Raw genomic sequence first — 13,391 nt, 5'->3', positions numbered from 1 at the left:
GCTGATGATATTGTTTTGATTGATGAGTCTAGAGCTGGGGTTAATGCTAAGTTAGAATTATGGAGACAGACATTGGAAGCAAGAGGTTTTAAGTTGAGTAAGAGTAAAACAAAATACATGGAATGTCGATTTAGTAAGCAACGAAATAGAGATGGGAGTGTAGTGAAGCTTGGTGAGCAAGAAATACCGGTGGATGATTCTTTCAAATATTTGGGATCTATCATTCAAAAGTATGGAGAAATTGATGGAGATGTAAATCATAGAATAAAGGTTGGGTGGATGAAATGGAAGAGTGCAACTGGAGTGTTGTGTGATCGTAGAATGCCATTGCGGTTGAAGGGAAAGTTTTATAGGATGACTATTAGGCCCGCTTTACTATATGGTACGAAATGTTGGGATGCCAAGAGACATCATATTAAAAAAATGAGTAGCTGAGATGCGTATGCTGAGATGGATGTGTGGAAATACAATAAAAGATAAGATTCGGAACGAGGAGATATGTAAGAAGGTAGGCGTTGCACCCATTGAAAATAAGATGAGAGAGAATCGTTTACGGTGGTTTGGACATATTCAACGAAGGCCTAATGATGCTCCAGTTAAAAGGATGGAGAAATGGGAAAATATATTAGTTAAAAGAGATCGAGGTAGGCCTAGGAAGACATGGATGGAGGTGATAGGAAAGGATATGAATGCTTTGAACCTCACCGAGGACATGGCATTGGATAGAAATGAATGGAGGAGAAGGATTCATGTGGAAGACCCAAAATGATTTTCTTTGTTGGTTCATATCGCCAACCCCAATTGTTTTGGGATGAAGGCGTAGTTGTTGTTGTTGTTGTAAGGCTTTTTATTGTTAATTTGATTAGGATTGTTTTTTTAGTAGGGTTTGAATTAAACTTTTTTGTCTAATTTTATGGTTTATTTGTTTTATAGTTCAGGTTTTTTTGGTTTATTTATGATTTATTTTCTTGCATTTTGAGGTTTTATGATTTAATAGGGTTTGACAATTTGATTTTTATAGTTAATTTGATTTTAGGGTTTGATATTTTTATGATAAACTTTCATAATTAGATGTAATATGACATTGACTAAATCATTTATATCCAAAAAATATTAATGCCTCTTTTTTCTCAAATTACTCTAATTATAAATATTTCTTAGTTTTTAGATCCAATCCGAGATCCATATCTAAGGCTAAAATCTATAATGTATTTGTTAAAACACACATATGGTAGGGAGGATTGAGCTATACAATTCAAAACTAAGTTATCTGACCCATTATCCATGTATGTTCACATTGTTCGCACATAATGTCACGCAGATGAATGACATAGTGAACTCACTTTTTCGGTTGAAGACAAGGTTTTTGTTAGGGTCTCTCCAACTAAAAGTGTTTTTCATTTTGGAAAGGAGAAATTAAGTCTCAAATTTGTTGGTCCCTTCAAGATCTTGAGCAGAATCGGAGAGACAACATACCATATAGCATTGCCACCCCCATATGCTCAAATACACATGTTTTACATGTCAATGCTTAGAAAATACGTTCATAACCCTTTTCATATCATTCAAAACGGGGATATTAACATTAGGAAGGACATGGACATGGAAGAAAGATCTATAGAGATCATGGACCGTTAGAAACAAGTGCTTAGATCAAAGGTCATCCCACTTGTTAAAGTGAGATGACAATACAATGAGTTAGACGGTTACACCTGAGAACCTGAATCTAATATATGAGAGAAATATCTTTAGCTATTCACATAGTACCCATAACGCAGTTTCGAGGATAAAATTCTTTTAAGGGGTAATGATGTAAGATCCATAATTTTTCAATAAATTTTTTAATAAAATAAGAGGTATTTTTTATATAAATTTATCGTATTAACCTGAAATATGAAACAAGAGATTTTTGCATAGCCAATTATACTTAGGATGTATATATCATCAGGAATATACACTCAAACAGTCAAGGGACTGTATCTCACTCACTGGGCAAAATTAGAGAATTTCGCAAAACCAATCCCCTTTGTCTCGTCAAGATGAAGAGAATGGCATACTTACTTTTTTTCTTTAAAAATATCGACGAAACCTGAAAAATATGCGGGCTTCACAAAAATATCTCATGGGTTCCACATAAAATATCTCACAAAAATATCTTGTGGGCCCCATAGGGATATGCGTGTCATTTTATTACTTTAGCCTTAAGTTTGGATCTGGATCAAATGGTCTCAATAGATCAAATCTAGTTTTTACCCACACCCAAGATCCATATTTGTTGGCTATAAATAAGAGAACCCCTTTTAGAAAAATAGTCCCTTCCCCATTCTCTCTTACCTCTCTCTCTCCTCTCTCATCTTTCTCTCTCTTAGTTCTAGCCTTGACCAAGCCCATTAGAAGTGAGCTTAGACCTTCCTGACCTAGCCTGAGCCCACTCGGGTCAAGTCTACTTGACTTTCTAGGTTAGCTTTTCTCTCTCTTCCATTATTTTTTGTCTTAGTCTCGGTCAAGCTCACTTGACCTAGACGTATCCTACTTGAGGTGAGTTTGGACCCACCTGACCTAGAATGAACCCAATTGGGTCAAGACCCCTTGGCCTTGATAATTTGACCTCATATATCTTTTTCTTGACTAGGTCCAACCTAACCAAGTTAGACCTAAAGTAGGTCCAATCTTTTTTTGGCCTATACATCTTTGTTTTGTCGTGTCGACAAGTTCTGCACGAAACAATCTTAGTTGTGATCATACCGAACGTAAGGACGTGTTGGCCACAACCTAGGAGCTCTTGTACCCCACCGCTGCCAAATTTTTGTAGGTTTGCAAGTTGTTCTCTCTCTTTCAAGTTATTTATTGGATTAACTATCATGTAAGAAAAGATTTTCCTTACCGTACACCTTTCTAAAATAATATATGGTCCTAGTCCTTGGTCCATGCTCTCTAAAATAACACAAGTTTGCTTTGGTGTTCATGTGTGTGCCCTTGCGACTATCTCTTAATATTTATGGTGAATTATGTGTCATAGGGTCTTACTCCTTTGTTTACACCCTTTATGCCTCTGCAAGCTTACTTCGATATCAATGCACATATCTTTACAACTACTTCTCTATTTGCTATATATGTAAATATATATATCTATATACATTGCTTTATGCATTTTACTTAACCCAATGTGTGGTTTCATTCACCAGGCCCTACTTTATGCACTTTACTTTGCCATTGTACTATTATATACATAGACCCCTACTTTACGTAATTTACTTAGCCCAATACGTGGTTTCATTCACTAGACCCTGCTTATGCACTTTACTTAACCCAAATGTGTGGTTTCATTCACGAGACCCTGCTTATGCACTTTACTTAGCCCGATGAGTGGTTTCATTCACCGAGCCCTACTTTACACACTTTACTTTATCGTTGCGCTATTATGTGCATAGGTTTTTGCATTTACTAAATATAATTGTATTATCATAAGCATACAAATGGTGGTTGATACCTATCGCCCAAAGCGATTCAAAAAAATTTGTCTCGTTCAACACAACATTTTGGTGAAGAAACCCCTATTGAAAAGGTTTTAGATTTCTGCAAAATCGTGTTTAAGTAAACATCTAAGTCACCAACATAAATCCTAAATAAGGCCTAGTTTTTTGATAAACCATGAGAGATGCAAAGTATGCACAACGATGCACATCTATGTAAAAATGAATGTAGCAATTTTTTCGTTAAACAAGGGAGACACTGTCAAATTTTTTGATAATGTAATCTTCGAGATAAAAAAGAACGTCGTGTTTTTTCATTAAACAGGGAAGATGCTACCAAATTTTTTGGCAAAATACTCACCTAAGCTAGTATAGATGGCAGAATGATGCCCTCGAGGTTGGAACTCTGTCTTGATGGTTCGTTCCATTTCTGCCTTCAAGGGCACCGTACTCATAAGAGCCGCTTCGCTAGAGTAGTTGTTGCACCTTGTTATGCCAATGCTCGTTGTAGCTAAACATGTCGAGCAATCATTCCAAAGTGATCCTTGATTATGCATGTCTCTATAAAAACATTGTACAAGAATAATACTCATAAGCATTGTTGTACCAGAGTTGATTATCCACCAGCAAGGGATAAAGTGCTCGTGAAGGCCATAGAGGCCAAGAGTGATGTTTGCATGCATATAAATAAAATATAATGGTAGTTTTTGTTCACACGAGAATCAACCTGTGCTTCAAAAAACTGATTGGGGTTAGGTTCATATTCCCTTTGTGTAGAATGCATTGGATTGCTATATGGCACTCAACGTTCTAATAAGAAAGATTATGTTGTCAAACCCCTTCAGGACTTTATGCTCATCGAGGTAGACAATGATGGTACCACCTCGAGTGACATACATTATCTTATGAAACAAACAGTTCAGGCGGTTTTTTAGTCACTCGAAGGTTTGAAGGTCAGGTTATCCCTAAGATCTATAGAAAAATGCATCTGAAACGATATGGCAGAGTTTATCCTTACATGAAAATTGTCATTCCGCTACAGACAAGTTCACTCAAGCTTCTAGGCATACAAAAATACATAGCATAATAAACACCTAGACGACTTCATTTGACACCAAAGTTAAGTTCTCCTGCGTACAGGAGGGTGAACTTGTAATTATTGAAACAATGCATTATCTATAGGTACACTGATTAATGAATGAATGAATGTACATTAGTACTACTCATGCATCAACTTGTGTAAGGTACTAATCTCGGTATATTGTTAGACCGATCAGGCGAAGGGCCCAAATTGTATCTGCATAGTTAAGCTAAGCTCGAGGAGCTCGTGATTCGATTCATGGGATAAGGATATGCTAAGTCATGAAGACTTGAGATATGATGTTTTTAGCTATAACCATGAAGTGGCTTGTTATGTCTTTAAAGTTTTATACTTACTAGAATTTAAATGCTTTTCTACCAGACCATGAATGGTTCTGATCCCGTTTTATGGGGGATGCAGGTATTGAACCTGCGATGTAATATGTAGAGAAAGGCGGCATTAAGATTCAGAGTTTCTCTAGATTGTATTGAACATTTTGTTTATAAACCTAGTTTATCTACTACTACTTTACCAAGTAGTATTGTTTATAATAAATGATTCGTTTTGGTGTGCTTAAATAAAATATTTTGGTTGACAATAAGAGATTGGCCACATACCTGTGACTTGTCCGACATCTTATAAAACTGATGACTAATTATCATCTATTTTCATTGCTAGAGTATTTTTCAATTCCGCTGCAAAGAAAAAAAATATCCATAAAATTTGGACAAAGTTTTGTTTTGAAAATTTGGAGCGTTACAGTTATTCTCATTTGTTCTATCCAATCTTGGATGAGCCATCAAACAAGCCCTAAATGTGTGTTTGAATCACAAGATATACTCGAGCAGGATTGAACCCTTTGTATTTAAAAGGGGTGGGATTATACCAGTGCATCTCACCCCTTGCACCCCAATGGGTGCGACTCACTGGTCCTGGACAAATGCCACCTTTCATGTCTAGGCGGCATTTGTCTAGTGAAGCAAACATGCCCTAAAACCACAAAACATTGTGATCTTAATGGACATATAACCATTCGAAGTCATAGATGGGAGTGCACACGAGCCAAGCTCAAGATAAAAAAGCTTGGTTCGATATGAGCCAAGCTTGAAAGGACTGTTTACAGCTGAACTCGAGTCTAGCTCGGCTCGAGTCACATTGTCTTACATTAAAAAGTAAGGGTTTGAGTGTGTAGAGGTAAGATTTGAACCTAAGACGTCTCACATATATGGTGAACACCCTACTCACTTAGCTAAAACCTATTTTTATCATTAGCAAATGACTTTTTGATTGCTCTCCTGTATACACATGAAAAGGCGGTAACTCTAGGTGGGCTTCTTGTCCTTCCTTTGGGTCTTGACTTCTTTTGCAACGATAAAGTCAATTCCATTCCTTTTTGCTTCTTTGGTCCTAAGCTCTACGTATCCTAAAACTAGCCCCCATATCATAGTTTGAAAAGTCACTGGGTCAACTCGAATTGCCCAGGGTAAAAAAAATGAGTACAAATTTATTTTGTACAAAACTCGGCCCAGTCACCGAGTTGACCCGATCGAGTCATGCATATATATATTTAATATATTTTATATATAATTGCATATATTATATAATATATAATATAAATATTATGTATATTGTATATAAAAATATGGTTATACATGTATTAATAAAATTATACATTAAATCTATTATAAAAATATCATATAATGCATATTATATATAATATACTAATAAAATGCTATAAAACATACATATATTTATATCTTTTATATAAAATACAAAGACCATGACCCCGCTGATTCAAGAGTCACTCAAGGAGGATCCGAGTGATGAGTCACTAGCTTTTAAAACCATGCCCTATATGACTCTATTACCCGAGCTTAATTGGGTAAGCTCGAACATTTGATGAAGCTCTGCTCATTTACTTACTTGGTCAAGTCCAAATCAGGTTTAAACAAGTCTAGCTAGCTCGGCTCATTGTGCAGCCCTAGTCAAAGACATGGTTAAGTTGCCCATCCTTCTCTTCATGCTGGCGTCTCCTGTCAATTCACAGTGCTACCCTAGCCACACATGTAGACAGCATTTGATGTGTTTAGGAAGGGACACTACTGGAATGCCTTTTTCATGCTCATCTTTCCAATAGGTCTTGATGTTCAGTAACTGCACTTGGCATCACCGTACGAACTTTGTACTGCAAGAGCAGCTCAACTAACAACCACAATGGTACCAACAGGGTTGTATAACTGGTAAGGGTCTGCCTAACCCCAGCTTGCCTTTCAAAAAAAAAACTTACAATGGTACAATAAAGCAGCGAACAGACATACTCTGAACGCAGCTCAACTACGGCTTTTGACTCTGGGATTAAAAATAAAAAAAGGGAAAAAAACCTAATCTACAACTAACACAAGTTGGCTAAAAAAAGTTTTAAAAGAAAAAAAGCTAAGTGACAGCCATAAAATAAGCAAGATTCTTTCCCAGAAATCAACGTTAAGTGTAGAAACATTTATACTTTTCCTCATCGTTCCTATGTAAATGAAAGGCTTGAGAATGAATATGAATTCCTAAAAAATCCTGCCACCTCAGCCCATGTGAAAGCTTTTTCTTAGTGAGGAGACATGAATGAATTTACACGGTGGAAAAAATTAATACCCACTTGATGACTTGATGTTCCACTCATGGTGAAAATGATAAAATCAGGATTCAGCTGTCCCATGTAATCAGTGTGACAAATATCGCGAGAAATTGCCTGAAAGTTTAAAACGGCAATTTCTCCCGAGATTTTCAAAATATCGCACGATTTATGAAAAAACATAAATATCATGATTTAAACACGACATTTACGTTTTAAATGACTATTTATCACAAAAAAATGCTATATAAACATCAACAATGCTGATCAAAAGTTCCATGCAGACAGGACGGGCTGCAAAGAGTGGGCGGGCCGGAGTCTGTGTGTGTGTGTGAAACTGATCAAATAAATTTGGAAATAAACCACAACCACTTCAAGCAGAGAGCCTCACTGCACATTGCCAAACTTTACGCTTATATCTATAAATTCTCCAGTTCCATTCTGATGATTATCAACTTGAATATGGACACCATAAGGCCTGAGTTAATCATTCTTGTACTGTAAGACTATTACAGCACAGAGAGAACAAAAAAGAGAAAAACAAACACCAATCCAAGAGCATTCAAGGGTAGTGCACATAGACATAGCTATCAGCAATGACACCAAACAATGATTGCTGCCAAATCCCCACATGTTATCCACACCTACACATACGGCAACTGAACAAACATTCACTCTGCTTCGTATAGTATGGATACCACACTGGAATAAAATATCTAGGCATACACTTGATACTATAACAAATTTAAATATGCCTATCGACTAAGCAACAGATTCAAAGAACCCAATCCTTGACAAATAGGTATCATGAGGTTGCAGCCAAGAGTCCTAACAGGAAGAAAACCTACTAAGCAGCTGGAACACCCGCTGCAGCCTATTTGACCTTGTAGTACACAGACCTTTCCAATATAGTACTGAAGCATATGTATGTTTTTCTTCAAAGTCAAATTCGTATCATAGATATAGTACTCAAAGTCTAAATTTATAAAAATTAAGATTTTTTGTTTTTGGAAAATGGCTGATCAATGCCAATTGACTAGCATAATCAAGTGTCAGATAAACTCGAGTACTTCCCATGACAGTAGTACAATTGTCTCTTTTCAAATGTGGATTCAGTTTAGAGGTGCCTAGCCAAAAAAATACAGCCCAGTCCAACGGCCTCTAAATTCATTCCACAATTTTATTCAGGTCAGCCTGTATACATTATTTTGATACCAACCACCCTGTACACTCTCCACACTAAGAGTCCCAAAACCACTGATTGCTTGCTTGCACATACTGCACAAACTAAAATGCCACCATCCTCGAAAAAGAAACTGAGCAGCCTCTAGATAGCTGTCTAATAGGCTATAACTTTGTAATCTCCTGGTTACTTCTCAGCATTCCTAATTCTGTCCTAAGCCAGAGTTTTTATGATGATTTTCTCACGTAGATGTATCTGTAGAGAGAATCCTATTGCTCTCTTAGAGCTTGCGAGCTTGGTGACAGTATTCATATAATTTTTGTCCCCATAGTGACCTGATACGGTTGTCCCATGAAGATCTGACTTGGGAGAGAACCCAATATACCTACAGGTGATTTAGATGCAGTAGTATGACGAGATCGTTATCATAGGAGGGTGATATTTGGGCCAACTCATAATTGCACTTTGTACTCAAGGTATAGTGTTGACACTGTAGCTGCAAAAGCAGCAGAACAAATCCCCGCCTTCCCTTGTTCATATAGAATAACACTTACCTTGAACGTTGGCACCTTCCCTAAGGATGCCTAGATATACATGTTAGGATGACTTCATGTACCTGAAAGATATGGGGCGTAGAATAACCTAAATGGAAAACAATACCAAGTATATAAAGTTAATGCATAAGTCACCTATTTAAGTGCCTGCATAAGTGGAAGCACACCCTATAACATCTAAAAGGCTAATTCCATAACAAACAAGCCTGAAACCAGACAGACAAATGACCAGATCATAAGAATAAAAAGATGAAAGCACATAAAAGGACAAAGGTTAGTCATTAGACAAATATCCAAGGGTCATGCAATGAGACTATATTTAACAAGTTTTCCAATGCAAAGATATTGGATAAATGTTAAAAGCCATTGTTTCAACCTTCACTTGAACTTCCCAAGTATCCCTGATTCTGCTGTATCGTTTTCAGCATATCATACAGGGTTCCTGCTGGTTCTAAACTCAAAGTTTCATGTGGTTTCTGCCTACAAAACCAGTGAAATTATAAAGTTTGCAAGTTACCGAATCCTGAAGTTGTCAAAACATTTATGAGCTACCAAAAGAAGAGAAAAGGGGAAATAAAAATTTGGGTGACTTCACACCATAGTTTAAAAACTCGCCGAATCAACCCAGTGACTTGGTTGACTCAGCACTGGGTCAAAAAATGAGTACAAACTAGTTTCGTACAAAACTAGGCCAAGTCACAGAGTTGACCCAGCCAAATCATGGATGGGTCAGCTGAGTCATGCATATATATAGAAATATGGTTATACATATATTAATAAAATTATACATTAAATATATTATAAAAAATATCATATAATGCATATTATATATAATATATTGATAAAATACTATAAAATATACATAGTATATACATATATTTATATATTTTATATAAAATATAAAGTTAACATGACCCGACTGAGTCACCGAGTTGACCCGGACGAGTCGCGGGTCACTCAAGGACGAGCCGAGTGATGAGTCAACGAGTTTTAAAACCATACTTCACACTACTACAGATTAAAAATATGTTTGTAGGAATGATGATGATTCAATTAAAGGGAATTGATTATAAATAGAAGCTCAGAATGTACAAAGGGTATTCAACATAAGAAGCCCTAAAAGGAAAAGATTCTGCTAGCCTTGAGACATAGAAAGCATACCGTACATCCAAATTCTATGTGATATAGTTTATGCAGGATTTTGCAGAAGGTAGAGGAGAATGTTAACTTAGAGAAGGCAGTGGGAAACAAAAAGGATTCATTGAAAGCCTTGCACTTGGAACAATAAATATAACTAAGCACATTGTTGCTGCAGACAACTAACCAGCGTGTAAAAAGTCAGCATCACACAGTAATAAGCAAAGGAAACAAAAGAAACATTCGATAACAGAAGCTTACAATCTAGACAACCTTGAATCCACATTGTCATAACCTTTTGATTCAGCATGAACTCCAAAACAACTGGATTTTAAGTGTCATAACCAACTTAAAAACAGGGTGCCATAGCAATGGCTAATTGCAACTTAGAGCCCTGCAAATAACCCACAAAAGAAATAGAAAATTTTTAAATACAAGTCCCAATCCAAATTCAAAATAAAAGAATAATAAATCGCTAAAACATCCATTTGAACCCTGTCAAAACAAACTATAGGTGTGTCCAAGTCCACAAAGAACTACAGAGCATCAAGTTCTAACAACCAAGTGCAAGTGGCATCCCACAAAGGAGGCCGACTTTCATGTATGAGCCACAAATACTAAATCATAAGATGTATGAGAACTGTCAACATGTTTGGTAACATACACAAGAAGAACTGTAATTTAAATCCGACCAATGAGAAAACATATCCAGCAAATCGACGTCCCACAGAGCTATTAACATTTCACTTAAAGCATCCAAACTGTATGAAGGTAACCACCACTGCATGGCCTACAGTACATAGTCAGAAGCCACTGCAACAAGTCTAATTGGCTCGGCCTCTAATAACATCAAGGCCCATCTCAGTGGGATCTGTTGCTTGCAATTCAATCTGGATTCCGTCAAGTTCTCTCTTGAATCTCTCCTTTGAGCTAGCATACAGCATCTTACTCCTTACTCTCGACATATCTGGAGACCTGCAAAATAAATGGTTAAACCACAGCAACACGTTTTAACACTGAACATGTCCAATTGAGACAATAATCTCATTCAACAAAAAATAATTAACAGCTATTCAAGTTGCATTTTTTGGCAGAAAGATGTATATCATTACCACGCAATGAAGAATATCTTGCTCTTCTGGCAATTCTCTTCAGTTACAAAATCAAAATCATAAACAGCATATCGACACTCATCTGTTGGGAGGCTTGCAGTGAAATCCTCGTAACTTTGGGTTGGCTCTCCAAGCTTTTCAACAATAACCTGCTTTTGTTTCTCCTCAATCTTGAAAACTATGAAGCGGTAAGTTCTTTTAGCCTTCAATTCCAAGAATTTCAGTTTGCAGTCATCATTGACTGCCATTCCTGATGCTGCATTGGCCTACATTGTGAAAAGGAACAATTATAGAAAGAAGAATTACTAGAAGAATTAATAGCATCAAGAGAAAACATTCACATAAGCATCCTCAAGTGCAAAATATATAAAAGAAGTTACGTTTGGCAGAGAAAGTACATCAATGGTGAAAAGACAATATGAATGCCAGAGCACCAACCTACTTCGGGACAAATTTATTGTATCAAGCAGCTTTAACCATTTCCAGAACAAACCAATAAACCATGCACCAATGTAAAAAACAAAATCGAGGAAGGAACACAAAAACCATAACCTGCCCACCTTTTTTACAGCAAAATAACCAGCTCTACAAACCAAGGTTTAATCAAATTACCGAGACTCACTGGAAACATACAACAGACAACCAAGAATAACGTCCAAAAGTAAGTGCATCTTGCACCGTGCTAGCCTGCATCATCTAGTGGGAGACAGATTGAACAACGCAAGGTCAAAATTGATAAATGGAAAATGTGCAAAAAATGCATAATGTGGGGATATCGTGCATGTTATTGTGTTGCTGCAGATACAAAAGGATCGAATCAAAGACATTCCTCGTGCATCAAATGATCAGACATCTCGATACATTTTTACCCAATTTATCATCCGCATAGGAATCTCCCGTTCAACCTCAAGCAAGTTTAGGCCATCAAATAAAATGAAGACAAATTGTTGACATTTCACCATTATTTTCGTCATCCACATAATCACGAACCACCTGATCCGAATTATCTTCCAAAAATATAACACGGACACGAAACACAAAAGAAATGATCTGAACCAGCCATCGGTGAAAGCAAGGCAACAAGCTAAGGAAAACATACTCTCTCCAAATAATGGAAAGCCGAAGATCGTATGAACCAACCATGCAAAGAGCAACCACCCAAAAGAGAGCAAGACCATCTCAATTCCGACCAAAACAAGATCCAGTACGACTACATCGGGCAACAGCAACAAAATCCATTTGATATCGCGAGAACCTGACCCTAGAAAATAGATCACCAACAAAAAACCCCAAATTCGACCCGTAAAACATCATTCAATAGAGTGACGCCATGGGATCAAAAGCGAGAACTCATACCGATCAAATCCGATCCACACGAAACCATGCCGCGACTAAGACGACACGATCGATCGATCATATGAATCGGATCCCGCAAAGATCATAATCAAAATCAAAATCATCATCATCCACAGATCGACCTAAAAACTAGAGAGATAGAGAGAGGGGGCAAAAAGAGAAGCCAATGGAGAAGATGAAAATCGAAACCTTAGAAAGAGTCCGGGAAACTCACCATCTCGTTCTCGTTTCTCAGTCGTTCAGATGGTCTTCAGGGCGAAAGACCGGTGATTTTCCGGCGTAGATTCTGAAGAAGAAAAAGTACTCTCTCTCTCTCTCTCGTTCCTGCAGAAAATCTAGGGATCAGAAACAGAGATCACGACGGCAACAGCAAACCCTAAACCGGCTCCCCTTATCTCTCTCTCAAATATCAGAGTCTGCGGATGCGGCCCACACGTCTTCTTCCCCTTGTATATCTCGCTAGCGTCGGGAGCCACGCCTAGTTGAGTATCTGCCAGACCCTTCTGGAGTGGGACCCACAGCACACAAACCCACGAATGAAAAGAAAAGCTGCCACGTCGTGAAAAGCGGTACACGCCACCGCACCGCTCCTCCTTCTTTCCCCCACCTCAGACGCGGTCACCAGTCGCCGCTCACCGCCACGGTGTAATTCTAAAAAAGCGGGGAAATGCGGGAAGTGATGGCGTGAGGTTCGTGCTCACCTTATCTTAGGTGAGTTTTCTTCACTGGGCTGCCTAAAGGCTCTCGGTATAATGTGGGTACGCCACGAATATCGCCGATATTTTTGAGAAAAGATATTTTATCGTGATATTTCCAGACGCTGATATTATCTTGACGATTTAAAAATAACACTACCTTAAAGTAGTGTTACC

The 13,391-nt window shown here is 37.5% G+C and overlaps 1 protein-coding gene across 1 annotated transcript; it reads right to left on the bottom strand.

The window, feature by feature from the left end:
• Nucleotides 1-10,485: 10,485 nt before the first annotated feature.
• Nucleotides 10,486-12,979, bottom strand: LOC149821282 (actin-depolymerizing factor 2-like). The gene is made up of 3 exons (XM_089983741.1): nucleotides 12,734-12,979; nucleotides 11,164-11,429; nucleotides 10,486-11,026 (listed from the first exon to the last, which is right to left on the bottom strand). The coding sequence occupies exons 1-3, from the start codon at nucleotides 12,734-12,736 to the stop codon at nucleotides 10,876-10,878; spliced, it is 420 nt and encodes a 139-aa protein (XP_089839867.1). The 5' UTR covers nucleotides 12,737-12,979; the 3' UTR covers nucleotides 10,486-10,875.
• Between the last annotated feature and the right edge of the window lie 412 nt (nucleotides 12,980-13,391).

This window comes from Nuphar pumila, chromosome 12 (genome assembly GCF_984573655.1).
Source record: "Nuphar pumila chromosome 12, dmNupPumi1.hap1.1, whole genome shotgun sequence".
Taxonomy (NCBI): domain Eukaryota; kingdom Viridiplantae; phylum Streptophyta; class Magnoliopsida; order Nymphaeales; family Nymphaeaceae; genus Nuphar; species Nuphar pumila.
This window is presented reverse-complemented; position numbering and strand designations above follow the sequence as displayed.

What these genes read in the sequence shown, in the direction of transcription:
- LOC149821282 (XM_089983741.1), bottom strand. An exon ending in AAGATATTCTTCATTGCGTG is followed by an intron (nt 11,027 to 11,163) that starts GTAATGATATAC and finishes TTTATTTTGCAG; the next exon opens with GTCTCCAGATATGTCGAGAG.